Here is a 25,745-nt window from a genome sequence, read left to right as displayed (position 1 = left end):
TCCTCAGAGTCAGATGAGCTCATGGATACCATTTTAATGTCTCTGCATCCTGTATGAAGTAAGTTAGAGGTCGTTTTGTGAGCCAATGCCAACTAGCGTTAGCTATAGACTTCATAGCGCTAATATTATTTAGAAACTTCCTTCAAACTGTAGAGACAAATAAATGGTTCCATTCATTCATTGATTTTTAGAACATTTTCAGGTCATTGTTTGTTTTCAGTGGAAAGTCCAAATACATTATTTTTCAGATGTTGTGGGTAAAACTGGCAAATCTATAATGTTTATTTATGCTCCATAAAGTTGTCCTAGAATCTGTTGTTACCCTGACCTCTCCCACAGATTCCATCAGGTTACTACATTCAGACCATGAACTCTAACCTGCACCTGAACAGCTTCCTCCTGCCCATCAGTGCCATGAACGTCATCAGCATCCTACCTCTGCTGCTGCTGGCCCCTCTCATGGAGTGTGTCACCTCCTGCTAACTGTCCATGGAGAAAACACCCTTCTCCCCCGCCAGAGTCATCAGTAAGCACACACACACGGCACAGATACACACACAAACACACACAGAGAAAGACACACACACACACACACACACAGACAGACACAAACAATCACACACACACAGACACACACACACACAGACACACACACAGCCACACACACACACATGCACAAATACCATCCACATCAATGAGCCAGTCAATGTTAATGTCTCTCTCTCCCTCTCTCTCTCTGTTTCTCTCCCTGTCCCCTCCCTCCTCTCCTCTCTCAGTGCTGGATCATGCGTGTGCGGCCCAGTCTGTCCTGGTAGCGGGCCTGTCTCAGGTCCACAGGAAGGGCTATCCTCTGACGGAGCAGGCCCTGTCAGGGAAGGTGCTCCAGGTGTCCTCCATGGCCTGCTTCCAGCTGGCTCCCCAGTACATCCTTCTGGGGCTGGCTGAGGCCCTCGTCACCCCTGCCTGTGAGTGACAGAGAGCCAGCACGAATTTATGACACACCTATTGCTGCTACACTGTTCGTACACAGAGACAAACTGGGTTTGAGATTTAGACTGTCAATGGACACCATATGTAGTTGGGATGAAGTTAAAATGTGGAGTGTTGGAACCAACTGCCAACATGGAGGATAGTATTCTGAACTCTGGAAGCTAGGGTTAGGATGCCCCCTACTGGTGTATTAGAGACAGACAAGAGCCGTTTGAAGCAAATGAATGCCTCTTTCTCTTCCCAGTCTTCCTTTCTTCTCTGTTCCAGGCTCTGTGATCTCCTTCCACCTGACACCCAGTCATATCAGAGGCATCTCCCTGCACTTCCTCCCCCTGTGGATATACTGCTACATAGATGACTGGAAATAGCTGATTCATTGTGTCAATCAATTCAATAACAGAGCAATTCCAATGTCATGATGATGAGTTTTATATTGAAAGATCACATTGATTCAGTAATTGATTCAGAATACAGAATTGTTTGGATTCATACATGGACATGGGGGATTTAAATATTCTCATCTGATCATAAATGGATCAACAATGATCCCAGTTTCTGATTTGACTGGTTTGCCAGTACTACAGTTTACGTCAAGAGAAAAAGAGACACATTTACAGAGGATTGCAACAGCCAAGAGGTGATCAGGTAGACAGTAAAAGTCTGAAGCCTGAGTGTCAGTCTGTATGTGCTATCATGCCATCTGTTTAGCAAGACCACTAACAGATCTGGGACCAGGCTACAAATATTTTTTTTTTTTTTTTTTTTACAATAACGTTAAAAAAGGGGAATTGAACCAGATCATAGGCCTACTGGAAGACTGTTAATAACCCAGAAGCTCTCCATCAATATGTCTGAAATGGTTGAAATCATCTGTACCTACTGGTAATTATTGAGATATGATTTTGTACCAATCCCAAACTCAGGATAAAGGGGCTGAGTGAATGTGGTCTGGACTCTGTGGAGGAGGGTCATTGTGTCAGAGACGCTGTAGAAGGACAGAGTTCCTGCCCTGTGGTCCTGGTTCACTCCTACTCTTGAGGACCAGGGGACAGATATTTCTGTTTTATTAGCATTGGGCCAAAACCTACAATGGGGGGGATAGCACTCCAAAGTCCAGGACTGACTGTTACCTAGAAATGTAGACTCTGGGACCTTTCCTTTCCTGATGATCCCTTTATATGACACTGCTATTTCAACCCATCCACCGCTCCACTCTACCTCCCAGTAGCAGACTCCAGACAGGCCCTCTCTACACAGCACCTGTCTCCAGTAGTCAGGATAGGGCTGAGCTTTATCAGTGGCTGTCACCTTCCAGTTCCCCTCAGACAGCATGAGTTCTGGATGAGCTGTATTCAGATCCAATGTCAGCTGGAGGACGTCTGACTGATGAACAACAAAATCCAATAAGTAAAAGAAAGAACATGTATGTTGTCTTTGAGAGGGTGTTTGAATATCACTTACAGAGGGACAACTCTTCTTTGGTCTTCAGCTAAGGAGACATTTCGAATTCTGTCACTATTTAAAAAATGCAACTTCATATCACATGTAACAAGGCAGTTTAGTTACCTGGAGGAAATGGATGTGATCCTCTGTGTGTGAGAGCTGCTCCAGCTCAGTGCTTCTCTTCCTCAGCTCAGCTATCTCCTGCTCCAGTTGCTCCAGGAGTCCTTCAGCCCGTCTCACTGCAGTCTTCTCCTGGCCTCTAATCAACCTTTTCACCTCAGTGAGTATTCTCTCAATGGACCCGATCAGTTCAGTAAAGATTGTCTCATACTTACTAACTTCTGCCTGTACAGAGCACTGATAACTCACAAAGAGAGAGTAGGGGGTCAATTTCCACTCATACTGGATTCCAGACAACCTGTTCCCCAGTGTTGTCTTGGTACTATTTCACAAGTGTGTGGTAAAGTTTCACAACTCTTAGTAAATTCACAAAACATGTTCCAGTATTCTTACAGTATGATCTATTGACAGTATACTCTGTTCTACCCTCAGAATTGACAGAAGACCCCATGGTGGTGGTCGTGTGCTGACCGACCAGCAGGAGTGGGCAGTGGTGGAAATTGTGAGGGCCAGGAATGACATACGTCTGTCTGAAATAAAGCAGGCCATTGAGGAGAATGATGACACCTTTGCCAATGTGGCATCCGTCAGCCTACCAACAATCACCCGCCTTTTGAAGAGGCACCAGGTATCTATGAAACACATTTACCTGGAGCCTTCTGAGAGAAACAACTGTGGGCCGAGTATGTTCAGGTACAGCACTATATACTGTATTACTGTTACTATTAATGAACATGCTACTTCACAATATCATAATGGAACTATACTGTAAAAATAACTAACCAAAATATATTTTTAGAGGGAGATGGTGCTTGATGCTGCTGTGAACCATCACTAGTATATCTTTGTTGATGAAGCGGGCTTCAACCTGGCCAAAACTTGGCGCCGTGGGCGGAACCTCATCTGCCAACGGGCGTCCGTCTAAGTGCCTGGACAACGTGGGGGAAACATTTCCAAGAGCAGCATCTATCTCTGAAGATGGTGTGGTAGGACGTAGACCATTACTTGGATCCTACCACGCTGCACACCTCATTGTGTTTCTCAATGAAATTGAGCAGGCCTGTCAAGGTGAAGGGGTCACCTACAGTGGGGAGAACAAGTATTTGATACACTGCCGATTTTGCAGGTTTTCCTACTTACAAAGCATGTAGAGGTCTGTCATTTTTATCATAGGTACACTTCAACTGTGAGAGACGGAATCTAAAACAAAAATCCAGAAAATCACATTGTATGATGTTTAAGTAATGAATTTGCATTTTATTGCATGACATAAGTATTTGATACACCAGAAAAGCAGAACTTAATATTTGGTACAGAAACCTTTGTTTGCATTTACAGAGATCATACGTTTCCTGTAGGTCTTGACCAGGTTTGCACACACTGCAGCAGGGATTTTGGCACACTCCTCCATAAAGACCTTCTCCAGATCCTTCAGGTTTCGGGGCTGTCGCTGGGCAATACGGACTTTCAGCTACCTCCAAAGATTTTCTATTGGGTTCAGGTCTGGAGACTGGCTAGGCCACTCCAGGACCTTGAGATGCTTCTTACGGAGCCACTCCTTAGTTGCCCTGGCTGTGTGTTGCGGGTCGTTGTTATGCTGGAAGACCCAGCCACAACCCATCTTCAATGCTCTTACTGAGGGAAGGAGATTGTTGGCCAAGATCTCGCGATACATGGCCCCATCCATCCTCCCCTCAATACGGTGCAGTCGTCCTGTCCCCTTTGCAGAAAAGCATCCCCAAAGAATGATGTTTACACCTCCATGCTTCACGGTTGGGATGGTGTTCTTGGGGTTGTACTCATCCTTCTTCTTCCTCCAAACACGGCGAGTTTAGACCAAAAAGCTCTATTTTTGTCTCTTCAGACCACATGACCTTCTCCCATTCCTCCTCTGGATCATCCAGATGGTCATTGGCAAACTTCAGAAGGGCCTGGACATGCGCTGGCTTGAGCAGGGGGACCTTGCGTGCGCTGCAGGATTTTAATCCATGACGGCGTAGTGTGTTACTAATGGTTTTCTTTGAGACTGTGGTCCCAGCTCTCTTCAGGTCATTGACCAGGTCCTGCTGTGTAGTTCTGGGCTGATCCCTCACCTTCCTCATGATCATTGATGCCCCACGAGGTGAGATCTTGCATGGAGCCCCAGACCGAGGGTGATTGACTGTCATCTTGAACTTCTTCCATTTTCTAATAATTGCACCAACAGTTGTTGCCTTCTCACCAGGCTGCTTGCCTATTGTCCTGTAGCCCATCCCAGCCTTCTGCAGGTCTACAATTTTATCCCTGATGTCCTTACACAGCTCTCTGATCTTGGCCATTGTGGAGAGGTTGGAGTCTGTTTGATTGAGTGTGTGGACAGGTGTCTTTTATACAGGTAACGAGTTCAAACAGGTGCAGTTAATATAGGTAATGAGTGGAGAACAGGAGGGCTTGTTAAAGAAAAACTAACAGGTCTGTGAGAGCCGGAATTCTTACTGGTTGGTAGGTGATCAAATACTTACAGTGGGCGAAAAAAGTATTTAGTCAGCCACCAATTGTGCAAGTTTTCCCACTTAAAAAGATGAGAGAGGCCTGTAATTTTCATCATAGGTACACGTCAACTATGACAGACAAAATGAGAAAAAGAAATCCAGAAAATCATATTGTAGGATTTTTAATGAATTTATTTGCAAATTATGGTGGAAAATATGTATTTGGTCACCTACAAACAAGCAAGATTTCTGGCTCTCACAGACCTGTAACTTCTTCTTTAAGAGGCTCCTCTGTCCTCCACTCGTTACCTGTATTAATGGCACCTGTTTGAACTTGTTATCAGTATAAACGACACCTGTCCACAACCTCAAACAGTTACACTCCAAACTCCACTATGGCCAAGACCAAAGAGCTGGACACCAGAAACAAAATTGTAGACCTGCACCAGGCTGGGAAGACTGAATCTGCAATAGGTAAGTAGCTTGGTTTGAAGAAATCAACTGTGGGAGCAATTATTAGGAAATGGAAGACATACAAGACCACTGATAATCTCCCTCGATCTGGGGCTCCACGCAAGATCTCACCCGTGGGGTCAAAATGATCACAAGAACGGTGAGCAAAAATCCCAGAACCACACGGGGGGACCTAGTGAATGACCTGCAGAGAGCTGGGACCAAAGTAACAAAACCTACCATCAGTAACACACTACGCCGTCAGGGACTCAAATCCTGCAGTGCCAGACGTGTCCCCCTGCTTAAGCCAGTACATGTCCAGGCCTGTCTGAAGTTTGCTATAGTGCATTTGGATGATCCAGAAGAGGATTGGGAGAATGTCATATGGTCAGATGAAACCAAAATATATATTTTTGGTAAAAACTCACTCGTGGTGTTTGGAGGACAAAGAATGCTGAGTTGCATCCAAAGAACACCATACCTACTGTGAAGCATGGGGGTGGAAACATCATGCTTTGGGGCTGTTTTTCTGCAAAGGGACCAGGATGACTTATCCGTGTAAAGGAAAAAATGAATGGGGCCATGTATCGTGAGATTTTGAGTGAAAACCTCCTTCCATCAGCAAGGGCATTGAAGATGAAACGTGGCTGGGTCTTTCAGCATGACAATGATCCCAAACACACCGCCCGGGCAACGAAGGAGTGGCTTCGTAAGAATCATTTCAAGGTCCTGGAGTGGCCTAGCCAGTCTCCAGATCTCAACCCCATAGAAAATCTTTGGAGGGAGTTGAAAGTCTGTGTTGCCCAGCAACAGCCCCAAAACATCACTGCCCTAGAGGAGATCTGCATGGAGGAATGGGCCAAAATACCAGCAACAGTGTGTGAAAACCTTGTGAAGACTTACAGAAAACGTTTGACCTGTGTCATTGCCAACAAAGGGTATATAACAAAGTATTGAGAAACTTTTGTTATTGACCAAATACTTATTTTCCACCATAATTTGCAAATAAATTCATTAACAATCCTACAATGTGATTTTCTGGATTTTTTTTAATCTCATTTTGTCTGTCATAGTTGACGTGTACCTATGATGAACATTACAGGCCTCTCTCATCTTTTTAAGTGGGAGAACTTGCACAATTGGTGGCTGACTAAATACTTTTTTCCCCCACTGTATGTCATGCAATAAAATGCAAATTAATTACTTAAAAATCATACAATGTGATTTTCTGGATTTATGTTTTAGATTCCGTCTCTCACAGTTGAAGTGTACCTATGATAAAAATTACAGACCTCTACATGCTTTCTAAGTAGGAAAACCTGCAAAATCGGCAGTGTATCAAATACTTGTTCTCCCCACTGTATGTCATTGTGTGGGACAATGTCAGGTTCCACCATTCAGAGGTGGTCCAGGCATGGTTTCAGGTCGCTCCCTGATTCGTGACCCTATACCAGCCCGGTACTCTCCTTCCTCAACCTTATTAAATAATTGTTTTCATCATGGAGGTGGAAGGTGTATGATCGCCATCCCCATGAGCGTGCCACCCTCCTTCTGGCCATGGATGAGGCATGTGATGACATCAATGCAGACCAATGTCAAGCTTTGATTCAACATGCCGAAAGGTTTCTACAGCGGTGCATGAACAATGAGGACATTTTCTGATGTGGATGAGAATTTATGGCCAAATGCTCAAGATATGCTTGATGCTAATTAATGCGTGCTAAACATTATTTTATTTTTATTCATTTAATGTTTCATTTAATGTCTCACATCTAATTACAGACAGTACTGTATGTTGCAATTACATCAGAAAAATAAAAATAAATCCCCATGAATGATTGTAGAGGATGTCATCATTGATCACACCTTTGATTACACATTGGATAGATATCATGGAAATGATAGATTGTCCATGTTGTTGGGTAATGTAAGTGTATTGCCTAATGTAATCTGTAATTTACAGTACTGTAGCATATTACTTTCAACGCTTCTAAGGGTTATTTGAAACACTTATCTTGCAGTGATTTCTATTGGTAGTTAATGATATATTTTCAATTGAGTAGTTTTAAGTTGTTTTGGTGATTAAACCAATGCTCTCATTACATTTATATTTTGAATCAATGGTTGTGTGGTGAGAGATGTTTCCAATCCAAATTAATGCACAATGACAGGTTTTGAATGAAAGACTGGCTGCCTTACAAGCGTGACCAGCTTGGAGTTTTATACTAAGAGTTGTGAAAATGTACCACCTGCTTGTGAAAATAGTACCAAAGTGATTAAAACAAAACCGCAATAGGATTTTTTTGGGCGGGGATGAATTGTTAATTAATTTTCAATAAGGAACACTGAGGGAAAACACAACAGAAGAAAAAGGGGGGACGCAACCACTACAGTGAGGGAAAAAAGTATTTGATCCCCTCTCAAATCAGAAGGATTTCTGGCTCCCAGGTGTCTTTTATACAGGTAACGAGCTGAGATTAGGAGCACACCCTTAAAAGGAGTGCTCCTAATCTCAGCTTTTTACCTGTATAAAAGACACCTGTCCACAGAAGCAAACAATCAATCAGATTCCAAACTCTCCACCATGGCCAAGACCAAAGAGCTCTCCAAGGATGTCAGGGACAAGATTGTAGACCTACACAAGGCTGGAATGGGCTACAAGACCATTGCCAAGCAGCTTGGTGAGAAGGTGACAACAGTTGGTGCAAATATTCCCAAATGGAAGAAACACAAAAGAACTGTCAATCTCCCTCGGCCTGGGGCTCCATGCAAGATCTCACCTTGTGGAGTTGCAATGATCATGAGAACGGTGAGGAATCAGCCCAGACCTACACGGGAGGATCTTGTCAATGATCTTAAGGCAGCTGGGACCATAGTCACCAAGAAAACTATTGGTAACACACTACGCCGTGAATGATTGAAATCCTGCAGCGCCTGCAAGGTCCCCCTGCTCAAGAAAGCACATATACAGTGGGAAAAAAAGTATTTAGTCAGCCACCAATATGCAAGTTCTCCCACTTAAAAAGATGAGAGAGGCCTGTAATTTTCATCATAGGTACACGTCAACTATGACAGACAAATTGAGAATAAAAAAATTCAGAAAATCACATTGTAGGATTTTTAATGAATTTATTTGCAAATTATGGTGGAAAATAAGTATTTGGTCACCTACAAACAAGCAAGATTTCTGGCTCTCACAGACCTGTAACTTCTTCTTTAAGAGGCTCCTCTGTCCTCCACTCGTTACCTGTATTAATGGCACCTGTTTGAACTTGTTATCAGTATAAAAGGCACCTGTCCACAACCTCAAACAGTCACACTCCAAACTCCACTATGGCCAAGACCAAAGAGCTGTCAAAGGACACCTGAAACAAAATTGTAGACCTGCACCAGGCTGGGAAGACTGAATCTGCAATAGGTAAGCAGCTTGGTTTGAAGAAATCAACTGTGGGAGAAATTATTAGGAAATGGAAGACATACAAGACCACTGATAATCTCCCTCGATCTGGGGCTCCACGCAAGATCTCACCCCGTGGGGTCAAAATGATCACAAGAACGGTGAGCAAAAATCCCAGAACCACACGGGGGACCTAGTGAATGACCTACAGAGGGCTGGGACCAAAGTAACGAAGCCTACCATCAGTAACACACTACGTCGCCAGGGACTCAAATCCTGCAGTGCCAGACGTGTCCCCCTGCTTAAGCCAGTACATGTCCAGGCCCGTCTGAAGTTTGCTAGAGTGCATTTGGATGATCCAGAAGAGGATTTGGAGTCTGTCATATGGTCAGATGAAACCATAATATAAATTTTTGGTCAAAACTCAACTCGTCGTGCCTGGAGGACAAAGAATGCTGAGTTGCATCCAAAGAACACCATACCTACTGTGAAGCATGGGGGTGGAAACATCATGCTTTGGGGCTGTTTTTCTGCAAAGGGACCAGGACGACTGATCCGTGTAGAGGAAAGAATGAATGGGGCCATGTATCGTGAGATTTTGAGTGAAAACCTCCTTCCATCAGCAAGGGCATTGAAGATGAAACGTGGCTGGGTCTTTCAGCATGACAATGATCCCAAACACACCGCCCGGGCAACGAAGGAGTGGCTTTGTAAGAAGCATTTCAAGGTCCTGGAGTGGCCTAGCCAGTCTCCAGATCTCAACCCCATAGAAAATCTTTGGAGGGAGTTGAAAGTCTGTGTTGCCCAGCGACAGCCCCAAAACATAAATGCTCTAGAGGATATCTGCATGGAGGAATGGGCCAAAATACCAGCAACAGTGTGTGAAAACCTTGTGAAGACTTACAGAAAACGTTTGACCTGTGTCATTGCCAACAAAGGGTATATAACAAAGTATTGAGAAACTTTTGTTATTGACCAAATACTTATTTTCCACCATAATTTGCAAATAAATTAATAAAAAATCCTACAATGTGATTTTCTGGATTTTTAAAAATCATTTTGTCTGTCATAGTTGACGTGTACCTATGATGAAAATTACAGGCCTCTCTCATCTTTTTAAGTGGGAGAACTTGCACAATTGGTGGCTGACTAAATACTTTTTTCCCCACTGTATATGCCCGTCTGAAGTTTGCCAATGAACATCTGAATGATTCAGAGGATAACTATGTGAAAGTGTTGTGAGACCAAAATGGAGCTCTTTGGCATCAACTCAACTCGCCGTGTTTGGAGGAGGAGGAATGCTGCCTATGACCACAAGAACACCTTCCCCACCGTCAAACATGGAGGTGGAAACATTATGCTTTGGGGGTGTTTTTCTGCTAAGGGGACAGGACAACTTCACCGCATCAAAGGGACGATGGACGGGGCCATGTACCATCAAATCTTGGGTGAGAACCTCCTTCCCTCAGCCAGGGCATTGAAAATGGGTCGTGGATTGGTATTCCAGCATGACAATGACCCAAAACACACGGCCAAGGCAACAAAGGAGTGGCTCAAGAAGAACCACATTAAGGTCCTGGAGTGGCCTACCCAGTCTCCAGACCTTAATCCCATAGAAAATATGTGGAGGGTGCTGAAGGTTTGAGTTGCCAAACGTCAGCCTCGAAACCTTAATGACTTGGAAAAGATCTGCAAAGAGGAGTGGGACAAAATCCCTCCTGAGATGTGTGCAAACCTGGTGGCCAACGACAAGAAACGTCTGACCTCTGTGATTGCCAACAAGGGTTTTGCCACCAAGTACTAAGTCATGTTTTGCAGAGAGGTCAAATACTTATTTCCCTCATTAAAATGCAAATCAATTTATAACATTTTGAAATGCGTTTTTCTGGATTTTGTTGTTGTTATTCTGTCTCTCACTGTTCAAATAAACCTACCATTAAAATTATAGACCGATCATTTCTTTGTCAGTTTGCAAACGTACAAAATCAGCAGGGGATCAAATACTTTTTTCCCTCACTGTAACATAACAGTATGATATTCTAATGAGGCAACCACTAACATTACAGTATGATATTCTAATGAGGCAACCACTAGCATTACAATATGATATTCTAATGAGGCAACTACTAACATTACAATGATATTCTAACGAGGCAACCACTAACATTACAGTATGATATTCTAATGAGGCAACCACTAACATTACAGTATGATATTCTAATATTCTAATGCCAGTGTGCAAATCTCCAATATCCACCCTATTCCCTATGTAGTGCACTACTTTTGATCTGGTCAGAAGTAGCCTAGTGCACTACGTAGGGAACAGGGTGTCATTTGGGCCAGAGTCAGTAACTCCCCTGGGTATGAATTCTCTCTCTATCTTATCTGTCTTCTATATTATGTTCTCCTCTCCTCCTCTCTTCTCTCCTCTATTCACTCTATTTTATCATCCACACCACATGCCACTTCAACACAATCCATTTACAAGTTAAAGACACACCTTGGAATAAATAGCAAAGGAAAACTACTACTAGATGTATTTTTTATTTCCCATCACCATAAATCATATTTAATAACTGAACAGTAGCAGACCTAACTTCATCTGTTCCTGACTCTAGATAGTGGATTAAAAAGACCATCAATCTCCAATTATATTAAAGTACAATTCTGAACATTACTGATATACTGAGTGGCAAGTCAAGATATGTGCTGTTTTTATTGTTTGGTTAATAGCACCACCTGCTGGACAGGTTTAATGTTGCTTGACTGATCAGGATGGGAGAATAGAAGATGCCAAACTTATGGCCGGTTTCCCGGACATCTCCATTGAACATGCTTTTTAGTCTAGGACTAGGCTTCATCTGTGTCCGGGAAACCGGCCCATATAGTTCAATTAGCAAGTAAGTAACACTACCTGTTCCATGATACTGAGGAAAAAGACATTGAGACAGAGAACCAATTGAGAAAACATTTAAATGGTTCTGAATGACAACCAACATACATTAACAGCATAATCATGATTAATGTGAATATATAAGATTAAAACATTGCACTTAAAAAAAATCTGAATGCATTGAATTATAATTCGTAACATCTTCTGAAGATCAAATCAATCAAATAATTGTACATAAAAACAGAGCAGAATGAATCATCACATCTGGGGACCATCACCACCAGCATGACTAGTATCTATGTGGACCCTACTACAGTTTAACCAGCTCAGCTATAGACTTCACCAGCATGACTAGTATCTATGTGGACCCTACTACAGTTTAACCAGCTCAGCTATAGACTTCACCAGCATGACTAGTATCTATGTGGACCCTACTATAGTTTAACCAGCTCAGCAGTACTATTATAGAAACAAAACCCAGGATAGAGGGGCTGAGTGAATGTGGTCTGGACTCTGTGGAGGAGGGTCATTGTTTCAGAGACACTGTAGAAGGACAGAGTACCTGCCTTGTGATCCAGGTCCACTCCTACTCTGGAGGACTGAGGGCCTGATACTTTAGTCTCAACATTATTGTGTCTGAACCAATAACCACCACTAGAGCACACTAAACTCCAGGACTTGTCATTGTATCCAAATCCACTACCTGTCCCTGTTCTACTGATGTCTTTATATGAGACTGCTGTAACAACCTCCCCCCTACTCCACTTCACCTCCCAGTAACAGCGTCCAGACAGACCCTCTCTACACAGAACCTGGTAGTTTGTGAATCTGTCTGGATGAACAGGATATGGTTGGACTTGGCCTGTACGTTTCACCTTTCTGTTCCCTTTAGACAGAGAGAGGAGTGTGTGTGCTATGTTTGGGTCCAGTGTGAGCTGACAGGAATCTGGGAGAAGAGCAGAGCAGAGACCAATGAGGGGAGTTAGAACAATAAGTTAAGTCAGATACTGTACCTACCCTGTCTTTGATTAGAGCACAGCAGATATCAAATCAGAGAAATATGAGGAGTCAGATAGATACCCAGTCTTTGATTAGATCTACTATTGCTATATATTTCTAGAGGGATTGTTAGGAGTGTCAGTAAAAAGAGACTGTTAGTTACTTAAGAATAAAGAGACTCACATTGTAAGAACTGTTCTCTGGTCGTGGGCTCTGGAGGCAGTACAACCTCCACTATATTCACTACAGACACACAAACACATTCACAGAGATAGGGAATGTTATCATCATACCATATTCCACATGTACAGTGAGCTCCATAATTCATTGGACAGTAACCATTTTTTTGTTATTTTAGTTCTGTACTCTAGCACTTTGAGTTTGAAAGGATACAATGACAATGAGGGTGAAGTGCAGACTGTCAGCTTTAATTTGAGGGTATTTTCATACATATCGGATGAATCATTTAGAAATGACAGCACCTTTTGTACATGGTCCCCCCATTTTAAGGTACTACAAGTATTTGTTAAATTGGCTTCACAGATGTGTGTCATTAGGCAGGTGTATTAATTTGTGTCGTTAGTGAATGCAGGAGAGCTGTTGATGAATAGTATTGATTCTAGACTTTGCTATTGCCTTTGGAGGTTGTTGTTGGGGTGTGACAACATGAGGAAGACAGCAGTGTCGATGCAAATGAAGCTGGCCGTCATAAGGCTCAGAAATGAAAATCAATCAATCAGGAACATTGCAAAAACCCTGGCCATGCCCAAGTCAACAGTTTGGTTCATCATTAACAAGAAAAAAACAACCGGTGAACTCAATTATGTCAAAAGACCCGGTAGACTGAGGAAGACCACTGTAGTGGATGACCGGAGAATACTCTCTATGGTGAAGAAAACCCCCCTGACAACAGCCCAACAGATCAAAAACACTCTCCTGGATGCAGGTGTAGATGTGTCAAAGTCTACCATACGTAGAAGACTACACCAGCAGGACTACAGAGGGTACACTACAAGATGCAAACCACTGATAAGTCTGAAGAACAGAAAGGCGAGATTACAGTTTGCTAAAAAGCACCTAAAAGAGCCCCAAGAGTTCTGGAAAAAAGTATTGTGGACAGATGATACAAAGATTGACATGTACCAGAGGGATGGAAAGAGGAAAGTTTGGAGAAAAAAATGAAATTCCCATGATCCAAAGCATACCACCTCATCCGTGGAGGGGGTGTTATGGCTTGGGCCTGTATGGCTGCCATTGGAACAGGCTCACTTGTCTTTATCGATGATGTGACTGCAGACAGAAGTAGAACAATGAATGAAAGTCTACAGAAATATTTTATCTGCTCAGATAAAACCAAATGCCTCCAAACTCATTGGACGGCACTTCATCATGCAACAAGACAATGACCCTAAACATACTGCTAGAGCAACAAAGGGGTTTTTGATGGCCAAAAAGTGGAAAATCCTTGACTGGCCGAGACAATCACCGGATCTGAATCCAATTGAACATGCATTTTACATGCTGAAGAGGAGACTGAAGGCAATAAGTCCCCAAAATAAGCAGGAACTGAAGATGGCTGCACTACAGGCCTGGCAGAGCATCACCAGGGAAGATACCCAGCGTCTGGTGATGTCAATGCATCGCAGACTTCAAGCAGTCATTGCATGCAAAGGATATGCGACCAAATATTAACAATGATTACTTTATTCTACATTATGTTAAACTGTCCAATGTTTTTTGATGCCTGAAAATGGGGGGGACCATGTACAAAAGCTTCTATAATTTCTAAACGGTTCATCCGATATGTATGAAAATACCCTCAAATTAAAGCTGACAGTCTGCACTCCACCCTCATTGTCATTGTATCCTTTCAAACTCAAAGTGCTAGAGTACAGAACCAAAATAACAAAAAAATGGTCACTGTCCAATGAATTATGGAGCTCACTGTATATGACTAGTAGGGAACTTTCAATGTTCTAAAGTTGATGTTCTTATTATTTTCAACACACCTGTAGTGGAGATCTATGTCCATTCTCCTTTAAGGATGTCTTCTAGTTTCTCTCTCAGTTCAGACACAGTCTTACTCACATCTCCAAAGTACTGAAGAGGACGGACAACGATGCTGGGTAAGTCTGAAGATACACTGGTACTGGAGAGAGACTGATAACTCTGGAGATAGAGAGAGAGAGGGAGAGAGAGAGAGAGAGAGAGAGAGAGAGAGAGAGTGAGAGGGAGCAGAACCAAATGATTGAGAGTTTTAATTTCATATCACATGTATCAAGGCAGTTGAGTTACCTGGATTAAATGGATGTGATCCTCTGTGTGTGAGAGCTGCTCCAGTTCAGTGCTTCTCTTCCTCAGCTCAGCTATCTCCTGCTCCAGTTGCTCCAGGAGTCCTTCAGCTTGAATCACTTGAGCCTTCTCTTGGGCTCTGATCAGCTCCTTCACCTCAGAGCGCCTTCTCTCAATGGAGCGGATCAGCTCAGTAAAGATCTTATCACTGTCCTCCACTGCTGCCTGTGCAGAGCACTGTTAAGAGAGAAAGAGAGAGAGAGAGAGAGAGAGAGAGAGAGAGAGACTTGTCTTAGTGTAATGAGGATGGCTCATTAAAGTAACACCCCCACCACTAAAAGCACATTGCGTGACACCACAACCTCTACACAATCACATTATCCAGTACCCAACACCACAGTACAAACACCATCCAGCACCACATTCCAACCGTCCATCCAACCCCTCCTCTCCAGCCGTACAGACAGCCCCCCTGAGCCCCCATACCTCCTGAAACATCTCCACACTGTTGATCATTTTGTTCAACTCAAACTCAACCCTAAGGCGTCAACAGTAATGGCATTACCGTGGCAACACAGAAGAAAACATGATGAACAGTCTGTCATTGCAGAAAATGGACACCACTCCCCAACTCCCAGGTCAACCCGAGCCAACCAGCTATTGGTGTCCAGGGCTCCATGTAGTACAGTAGCCTCTGTGCTGCTGAGTCAGAACGCTGCCACCCTGACAAGAAAAAATTCACTAACTTGCGCTGCAGGTCCACAAGCAGACCACCGGGGGCGTTGAGAATGGCCAATTTAAGCCATAGAGAGGATGCCACCAAGTTGTTGATGATCAGCACCGTCCCTCTGTATGCCACTTGGGAGATGAGCCACCTCCACTTAGTCAGCCTCGACACCACCGCTTGTGACACTCCTTCCCAGTTCTTCCTAACCCAACCCTCCGAGCCCAGATACACCCCAAGCATCTTGAGCCACTCACAGCCCCACTGCAACCCCCCTGGAAGCTGCGGTGGTGCCCTGTCCCTCCATGCCCCACATAACAGAGCCTCACTCTTGCCCCAGTTTACCTAAGCAGAAGACGCCCCCTCGTACACCCTCAAACTATTCTCCAGGGCCTGTATGTTCTGCTCATCCCTAACCAACACAGACGTCATCAGCGTATACTGACACTGCTATGCCTGTCCCCAACCCTATGCCTAGCTCCCACACTCCCTGTAGCCTCCTGCGTAGCAGGCCCAGAAAGGGCTCAATAACAAGAGTGTATAGCTGCCCTGACAGAGGGCATCCCTGGTGAATGCCCCTCCCTACCCAGACTGGCCTACTGAGCCCTCCCCACACCTTGACCATACATGAAGCCCCAGCGTACAGCATTTGAACACAGGCCACAAAATTCTCCCCACAACCAAAACAACACATTGAACAGATATTCATGGTCCACCCTATCAAAGGCTTTCTCCTGATTATGAACAGATTGTCTGTGATTAGGTGTCCTGATACACAGTTACCCGTCCATCTTATAGTCCACACAGAGCAATGCCACAGGCCTCCAGTTCTTTATGTTGCTCAAATCTACTTTATTGGGCAGGAGAGTCAAAGCCTCCCGTCTACAGTTTAGCGACAGCTCCCCCACCCCGACGCACTCACAAAACACACGTCCTGTAAAATAATTCCACAGAACTTTTTATAAAAATCCACAGGCAGACCGTCTGAGAGACAGCAGCTGAGAGTTTGTGAAAGGCCAGGGAAATGTCTATTTGATTTATCTGTGACAGAGAGAGTTTGGAAAGGTCTATGAGCAGAACCTGAGAAAACCCAGGATAATAATAATAATAATAATAATAAGCTATTTAGCAGACGCTTTTATCCAAAGCGACTTACAGTCATGTGCATAAATTTTTACATATGGGTGGTCCCGGGGATCGAACCCACTACCCTGGCATTACAAGTGCCATGCTCTACCAATTGAGCTACAGAGGACCACAGAGTTCTGCCCTCTATAAATCAGATTACAACTCCAAAGCCTCATCTCCTCACAACAGAAGTTACCCATACATCAGGATCCCTCATCTCCCCCACAACAGAAGTTTCCAACCCATCAGGTTCCCTCATCTCCCCCACAACAGAAGTTACCCACCCATCAGCCTCCCTCATCTCCCCACAACAGAAGTTACCCACCCGTCAGGCTCCCTCATCTCCCCCACAACAGAAGTTACCCACCCATCAGGCTCCCTCATCTCCCCACAACAGAAGTTACCCACCCATCAGGCTCCCTCATCTCCCCCACAACAGAAGTTACCCACCCATCAGGCTCCCTCATCTCCCCCACAACAGAAGTTACCCACCCGTCAGGCTCCCTCATCTCCCCACAACAGAAGTTACCCACCCATCAGGCTCCCTCATCTCCCCCCCAACAGAAGTTACCCACCCATCAGGCTCCCTCATCTCCCCACAACAGAAGTTACCCACCCATCAGGCTCCCTCATCTCCCCCCCCCAACAGAAGTTACCCACCCATCAGGCTCCCTCATCTCCCAACAACAGAAGTTACCCACCCATCAGGCTCCCTCATCTCCCCCACAACAGAAGTTACCCACCCATCACGCTCCCTCATTTCCCCACAACAGAAGTTACCCACCCATCAGGCTCCCTCATCTCCCCCACAACAGAAGTTACCCACCCATCAGGCTCCCTCATCACCCCACAACAGAAGTTACCCGCCCATCAGACAAACGTAAAACAATGGATTTTCTTGGTTTCCCCACTCTGTTTCTCCAACCCAAAAGAGCTGGGAGCATCCATCTCCCTCAACATGGAAGAACTAGCTCTTACAAGTGATCCTTTTGCTTTCTCTGAAAAGAAAGCCCCTAGGTCCCTGCGTAGTTCAGATAGATTATCTTGTAGCCCCACCCTACCTTGCCCCACCAGCTCAGCCTCCACCTCACTTATGAACCATTCAAGCTCCCCCAGTACTGTCCTGGCCTCTGAAGAGGAAAAATATGTATACTGCAGACAGAAAACCTGAATCTGTGCTTTCCCTACATCCCACCACTGACTGAGAGACTCAAACTCCCCCCTTCTGCTGTCCCCACCTCTCCCAAAAGCCAAAAAGTGACATCTTGGAAGAGCTTTACATGGAATTTCCAATTGGACACCTGCCTGGGCCCTGGTGAAACAGAGAACTGAGCCCTGTACTAGGTGCATACATATTTTGGAAAGCGAAGACAAGGTCACTGATTTTGGCTCTAACCACTAACAACCTACCCTTACACACCTCTTTTGCTAACCCTGCAGTAAGATTTCTGCCATGGCATTTAAATGTTTTTGTTTGACATATTCCCCCAGTCTCTGTCACCGTTCATGTTAAGGAAGTCTAACCGTGAAATCTCCATAAGAGGTGGGAGGGAAATCACCACAATCAGAAACCAGTAGAGAAGCCCATAAAGCCGCCATGCCAGAAAAAAACATCAATTTAAGCAGATTCTGAAGACATGCCCTTAAGAACCCATGACCCATTTTCTCAGCCTATACCACTTCCTGGGTGAGAGGACACTAAACCCCTCATTCTTCATCACGTGTTGTACTGACCTTACAAACCTTCCAGGATCAATCAAATAAGACTCCAGCAGAACCTTATTTTTCCCCTTTAGTCTCCATCAGGAACCTAGAAAGTTCTCTCACCGTATATACTGGGCCCTCAGCCTGACTGGCTGTCAGCTCTGGATCCAATGAGCCATCTGAAAACGAGACGCCTTGTCCTCTGCTCCCGCAGACTCACCTCCCCCCTCTTCCTCCTCCTCCATTGGCAAGGTACCGTCCTCCTCCTCCCCAGTTTCTGCCCCCCTGCACTTCCTCCTGATCAGTGCCTTTTCCCCAATGACAGGCAATATTTCCTGGGATGAGCCCACCAAGCCTTTGCCCACCGGAGTCTCTGTTACTACAGAAACCTGCCTCAGCTCATGTAGCCCAGCTGCAACCCTCCCCACCACCACTTTCTCCACGGCCTGCGCACCACCACTTGGCCATGCATTACTACCGTGTAGCTCAGTTGGTAGCATGGCGCTTGCAACGCCAGGGTTGTGGGTTCGTTTCCCATGGGGGGACAGTATGAAAATGTATGCACTCACTAACTGTAAGTCGCTCTGGATAAGAGCATCTGCTAAATGACTAAAATGTAAAAAATGTACTCTCCTCCCTCCTGGTACCCCTGCCATTTATTTTGCAATTCTGAGTAATCACTACTTTAGTAAGGATTAGTAAGGAAAAACACTTTATTCAGTACTACTGCAGTTGCTTAATAATTCCAATAGATGGCAGCATAAGACCATGAATGACATTTCAGAAGATTAGTTTAGTTCTCTCCCTGGATACACCACCACTCCACCTCACAGGAAAACTCCTGCCTGAGCTTTTTACTGTCCCTTTCCACACTGCTAACGCAAGAGGAAGGACTGAAAACACATTACTGTGAAGTAATATAATGATGAGTCATGTTTATTATTACCTGTTTTTATGGTCAAGTTTTGAAATTATACTTCATTACTATAATGATTATCAATAAACCTGAACATTAATTCAGTCACCTCTGGTCGACAGAAACGTATTTTCCTAGTACATTAATTGTCAAATTCATCAACCAGCATCGAGCACTCTGCCTTCTCACGCAAGGGGCATGTTGAGGTAAATATGCTAACCGCGACGGTTGCATTATGTAATTTATTGGTGGGCTGGAAGATGCAGTGTTTTTTATTTTCTATTCAGAGGCTATTTACTCCCAATATGATAATTTTATATAGAAAGTTTTTAAAATGCATGTTTACTAGGGTTGAGGTTAGCGCATCTGAGTAGGGATTATTTGGCCGGGGTTCAATACCTGTCCTACCTATCAATCATATTGCTGCTTGTAGCCTATAACTGATGATCCCCACACTAGAAACACCGAAAACTATCTGTGCTAGCAAACCCTGTGTTCCACCACTCCCCTGAGTAACCTTGAAGTTTGTTAAGAAACAAACACTTGTCTACGAAAAGAGACATGTTTAACGGATTCCGCTTGGCACCCAGCCGAGAGCACACGAAAACCACTTGCAAATTTACCAAAACTAACCAACTACTTGCGGTCTGTTCGTAAGTAATAAACGGAGGCAGATTAGCCACCACAACTCTTATCGAAAGAGGCGAAATCTGCACCAACACACCCCTCACAAAAATCCCACTCGCAACAAGACAAACCTTTTTCATTAACACGACCACCGCCTTGTTCATTCTGGATGCAAAGTGCAGATGTTCCGCTCCAACCTGTTCGCCGACCATGAGCAAAACTTCCTCCACACCTTTCTCCGGAACGCACCCGAAGCGACAGCGTTTTTTCACCACTCGGTTGAGCCCATCACGCCGCCCTAACAAACTACCCCTACTCCCCCCTCAACTCTAAACGATAAACAGTGGAAACCAATAAACAAACCCTCCACCATGAGAAAATAAATTCAGAAAATACGCAAGAACCAAAAGAAAAAAGAATATTAGCCCTCCTCACGAACCACAAAACTCTCACACAACCAACTTCTTCTTCTATGATATAATGGCGGTCCACAAACCAACGTTAAAGGTGCATGCCGCCACCTACTGTGCTGGAGTGTGTGGACAATCACGGTTTCCAACATTTCTAAATCCTCCTACCTAACTCAGTACTTCTGAGAAAATAAAGAAGAGCCCTACTAACTTATGTCCTAAGCGCAATTGAGTAAACACCACCTCTTCCTTCCTAATCTGACCTTTGAATCTTGGTCCAACAAAAATTCTTTGGAGCGAATATAAATACCGGCCCTTGTGCTCAGAGTACCATCTCTTCTGCCACACATCTATCAAAATGGCTCATCCTCCAATAGCAGGTCACTCCTATTAGATTTACCAGATGATAAACTATTCAAAACAGACAGAGAATCTGAACATACTATAATTCTAACAGGTTGTACGTCCTCCACCCACTGGAGGGCAACTATTATCGCCAACAGTTCAACTGAGTATACTGACAGTTCATTTGTTAGTCTTCTACATATCTGCACATCAAATTCAGGAACGTAAACGCCTGCTCCTGTGCGCCCACTATCTGGGTCCTTGGATCCATCTGTGAAAAGCGGTAGAAAAGCATAAAAACTTCTACCAATATAATTGTCAACCAGTTTCACTATATCACTGACTTCTGACCAATCTTTCATTTTCTCTACCAAGGTTAGATCAACAGGGTCTGGGAGTAACCATGGAGGAACATCCCCTATCACCACAGAAGGGCCAACCTCCAACTCCCTCAAACCACTCTCATCAGCAAGCTTTCCAACTGTCCAACCAAAACCACTGCCTTGTCTACTAGTATATTCCCAACAGTCATCTAGAACAGTAGCAGTGGGATGCTCAACCTCACAGCCTTTCAACCCAATAAGATAATGACCAATTTTTATGCTGTATATCCAAAGGCATCTCACCTGCCTCCAAAAGTAAGGCACATACAGATGTTGATTTAAATGCACCAATACATATCCTTAAAGCTATATACTGGATTCTGTCCAGCTTCTGAAGCCAAGTCTTTACCTCTGTTCCATAAACTGTACACCAGTAATCAATTGTCGTCCTGATCAGAGCTCTATAAATACCCATCAACAATTGTCTGTCAGCACCCTATTCATAACCAGAGACCCACACAACCAACTACCGCGAAAGTTAATGAATGAGAGAGACAGAGACATCGTTACAACACTGAACATAGCCTTAATATAACGGTTCTTCTTCTTAGGAATTTAACAGCGGTTGGCAACCAATATGTTGCATTACCGCCCCCAACTGGACTATAATATAAATCCATTATACTTTGTGATACAAAATGGGAAAAGGGGAAATTATAATAATACAAAAAACACCCTTCCAACTAACCCTACACTCATTAAATGCCCACTACCACATTCCACTACTTTGACCCTATCTGCTCCTGCACCACGCCAACGGCCTGGGAGGACGGGACACCACCACTCAACACAACCTGTAACTCTTCTGAAGTCAAATCTCGTATGCCCAAATACTTCTCTGCAGCTACCACCACAACATCTATTTTCTGTGATTTACGTTCCATTTGTGCGGTACAGTTGATAACCGTTGCTATGAACTCTAAGAAGCTAACTTTACTAAAGCATATATCACTCGTTGGCCTATCCCTCTGTGCTGGCACAGATCTACTACTCACAGGGATCCTCTCAGGATCTCTCACCCTTGACCCATCCTCCTCTACTTTCTTCACTCTCAGCATACGACACCTTCTGCACTACTCTGACTCTAGGCATCTCAACCTGCCTCTCTCGAAACGGACACTTCCGATCCCCAGCAACATGGGCAGAATAACTGATATATCCTACCATGACTTTGTCGGGTAAAGATTCAAAACTCAAAAGGACTGACAGTGACTCCTCTGTTTCACCACGCTCACCACCGGGTCTGTGTTGCACCAAACGGCGGGAATCACAAACACCAGCAGTCTTCAACCTTAATTGCTCCACTTCTACACTTAACGCTAACCCAGAAATCACTCCTTTCAATGGTGTCCTGTTCCTAAGAGCAAACCAAGAAACAGATCTTGACCCAAGTTGCGTGACACGGAGCGCCCACTCCCTCTGGTCAGAAGAAACACAAACAAATATCACAAGTCCACTACAGGTTACCTTCACTGATTCAACTGCACGCAACTCCTTTCCCACCAACCTTAAACCACAAATGGATCTACCAATAGGTATGGATCCACTTTCTCCAACAATGTAACTCCTATGGCACCATATTCTTCTTTATCATGTCCATTGATGCCAGGCTCTGAGCTCTTCACCACACCTTCTACCTCACTCATTTCCATTTCACCTCCAGAACTCAGTCTGGCGAATGGCTCACTCTGTTTGCACTTGAATTATAACATGTGAAATGTCTCTATTTCTTTGAACATTTTGTGAGTGCAATGTTTACTGTTCATTTCTGAATGTTTATTTCACTTTTGTTTATTATCTATTTCACTTGCTGTGGCAATGTAAACATATGTTTCCCATGCCAATAAAGCCATTTGAATTTATTTGAAATGAGAGAGAGAGAGAGAGCTCCATGTTAATGTATAGTTGACATGAGTCAGTCATGGTTACATTTTTAGTCATTAAGCAGACGCTCTTATCCAGAGCGACTTACAGGAGCAATTAGGGTTAAGTGCCTTGCTCAAGGGCACATCTACAGATTTTTCACCTAGTCGGCTCGGGGATTAGAACCAGCGACCTTTCAGTTACTGGCACAACGCTCTTACCCACTAAGCTACCTGCCGCCACCATAGTTACTCATGGTTATGTGATGAAGTAGCCCCGCCTGTGATTTCAAAATCAGTGTCGGCCCTCAGCCCAATAGGGAATGTCCTCTTGGTGTAATGGTCAAGCTGTTGCTTTCTCCCGCGGTAGACCTGGTTCATATCCCGTCGGTTACATTAAGCAGTCTATTCTCTGAACAGAGTCCAGACAGCATGTTCCCAACAGTGAGGTCAGTGGGATTGGAGAGAGTCCCCTCTCCCTCTCTCTGTCTCTCTGTCTCTCTCTCTCTCTCTCTCTGACTGGAAGAGAGAAGTGAAATTGTGTGTCTCCTCTGGTCAACAATACTCACCTTGAGAGACTCCACAGCCTGTTTGAGCTCCTTCAGCTCCTTCTCTCTCTCCTGGAATCTCTGCTGGACCTTCTGCTGACTCATCCCCAGCTGCCTCTGTGGAGAATCACTCTTCAATGAGCTATCAAGCTTTATTTGTCCAGTAGATCAATAGTAGAGTAATGTGACATAGGGCCCATAGAGAGGAAGGTCTAAAATCTTGAGGAAGTCCCTTTACCATATGACATTTTCTATGTTGCTATGTTAATGATTATAGTTTTTATGGTAGGCGTACATGTATCAAGGGGTTGAGACTGAACTTTGAACTCCTAAAAGGGCATTCGGAATGATAAGTGTTTGAGTTCAGAAAATGGTGATACATTGGAAGCAAACCCATGTTCATATTTGTTCTAACGTGGATTGATTTCATTTGTATGATCTCGTATTCAAACAGCCTTAGTTCCTACTGTAATTATTATTTGTTTATTAGACAGTCACCAACAAGTAGTTCTGGTCTTACCTGTTTCTCAGTCCTCTCTGCTGCAGCTGACACTGTATCATGGCCTTTATGTTTATCCATTGTACACAGCATACAGATACACTGCTGATCGGTACGACAGTAAACCTCCAGCAGTTTGTCATGATCAGAGCAGATCTTCTCCTGTAGTTGTGCGGTGGCTTTGACCAGCTTGTGCTTCTTCAAAGCAGGAGATTCATAGTGAGATTGGAGGTGAGTCTCACAGTAAGAGGCCAGACACGCCAGACAAGACATGAGGGCTTTCTGCTTTCTGGTCCCAGTGCAGACATCACACGCCACATCTCCAGGTCCAGCATAGCACAGAGCAGGAAGGGGATTAGCCTGGAGTCCTGTCTTCTTCAGTTTCTCCACCAACTCAGCCAACATGTTATTTTTCCTCAGATTAGGCCTTGGAGTGAAGGTCTCTCTGCACTGAGGACAGCTATAGACCCCTTTCAGAACATCCTGATCCCAGCAGCCGTCAATACAGCTCCTACAGTAACTGTGTCCACAGGGGATGGTGACCGGCTCCTTCAGTAGATCCAGACAGACAGAACAACATAACTGGTCCTGGTCCAGCAGAACTCCTTGCTGAGCCATTTGGACGGTTGTTCACTCTCACACAGACAGACGACACAGAGACTCAGATCAGTTTAGTTTCCTCAGAAGAAAGTTTGTGGGACTTCTGGTTCTGCCAGAAGGGTGGGGTTAGAGGGGGGGAGGGGTTAGAGGGAGAGAGAGAGAGAGAGAGAGAGAGAGAGAGAGAGAGAGAGAGAGAGAGAGAGAGAGAGAGAGAGAGAGAGAGAGACAGAGACAGAGAGAGAGAGAGAGAGAGAGAGAGAGAGAGAGAGAGAGAGAGAGAGAGAGAATGATCTACAATAGGGGGTACAATGCACTGTAGCTGAAATGAATACCGTATGTATTGACTGATCATTGGGAATGATGTAACACTTTACATTACAGTGTGTTTATTGGTGTGTAATTATTCCTGTTAGTACAGTGGTGTAAAAGTACTGTGATGCCTCATTCTTACACTGTACTAGCAGCAGTAACCCTAGCCAGTAATACGGCTACTGTAATGGAAAGGGTTACAGGAAATATAAAGGAAGGATTTATACATGTCATCTATGATATACTCTATGTAATGATATGTCTATGTCTTCTATATGGTGTTCTATACTCTATGTAATGAAATGTCTATGTCTTCTATATGGTGTTCTATACTGTATGTAATGATATGTCTATGTCTTCTAGATGGTGTTATATACTGTATGTAATGATATGTCTATGTCTTCTATATGGTGTTCTATACTCTATGAAATGAAATGTCTATGTCTTCTATATGGTGTTCTATACTGTATGTAATGATATGTCTATGTCTTCTATATGGTGTTCTATACTGTATGTAATGATATGTCTATGTCTTCTATATGGTGTTCTATACTGTATGTAATGATATGTCTATGTCTTCTAGATGGTGTTCTATACTGTATGTAATGATATGTCTATGTCTTCTAGATGGT

The 25,745-nt window shown here is 44.0% G+C and overlaps 1 protein-coding gene and 1 pseudogene across 2 annotated transcripts in view; one reads left to right on the top strand and one right to left on the bottom strand.

The window, feature by feature from the left end:
* Positions 1-25,745, top strand: part of LOC311148715 (solute carrier family 15 member 5-like) — a 202,049-nt pseudogene that overhangs the window by 80,928 nt on the left and 95,376 nt on the right. The window lies entirely within an intron of this gene.
* Positions 15,044-24,827, bottom strand: LOC311148656 (E3 ubiquitin-protein ligase TRIM47-like; the record flags this gene model as incomplete). Its single annotated transcript, XM_084185643.1, has 3 exons — positions 24,226-24,827; positions 23,727-23,822; positions 15,044-15,295 (listed from the first exon to the last, which is right to left on the bottom strand). Exons 1-3 carry the CDS (start codon positions 24,820-24,822, stop codon positions 15,044-15,046), a joined length of 945 nt encoding a protein of 314 aa, XP_084041769.1. The 5' UTR covers positions 24,823-24,827.

The sequence above is a fragment of the Coregonus lavaretus genome (genome assembly GCF_964263955.1).
Source record: "Coregonus lavaretus genome assembly, chromosome: 21".
Lineage (NCBI taxonomy): Eukaryota > Metazoa > Chordata > Actinopteri > Salmoniformes > Salmonidae > Coregonus > Coregonus lavaretus.
This window is presented reverse-complemented; position numbering and strand designations above follow the sequence as displayed.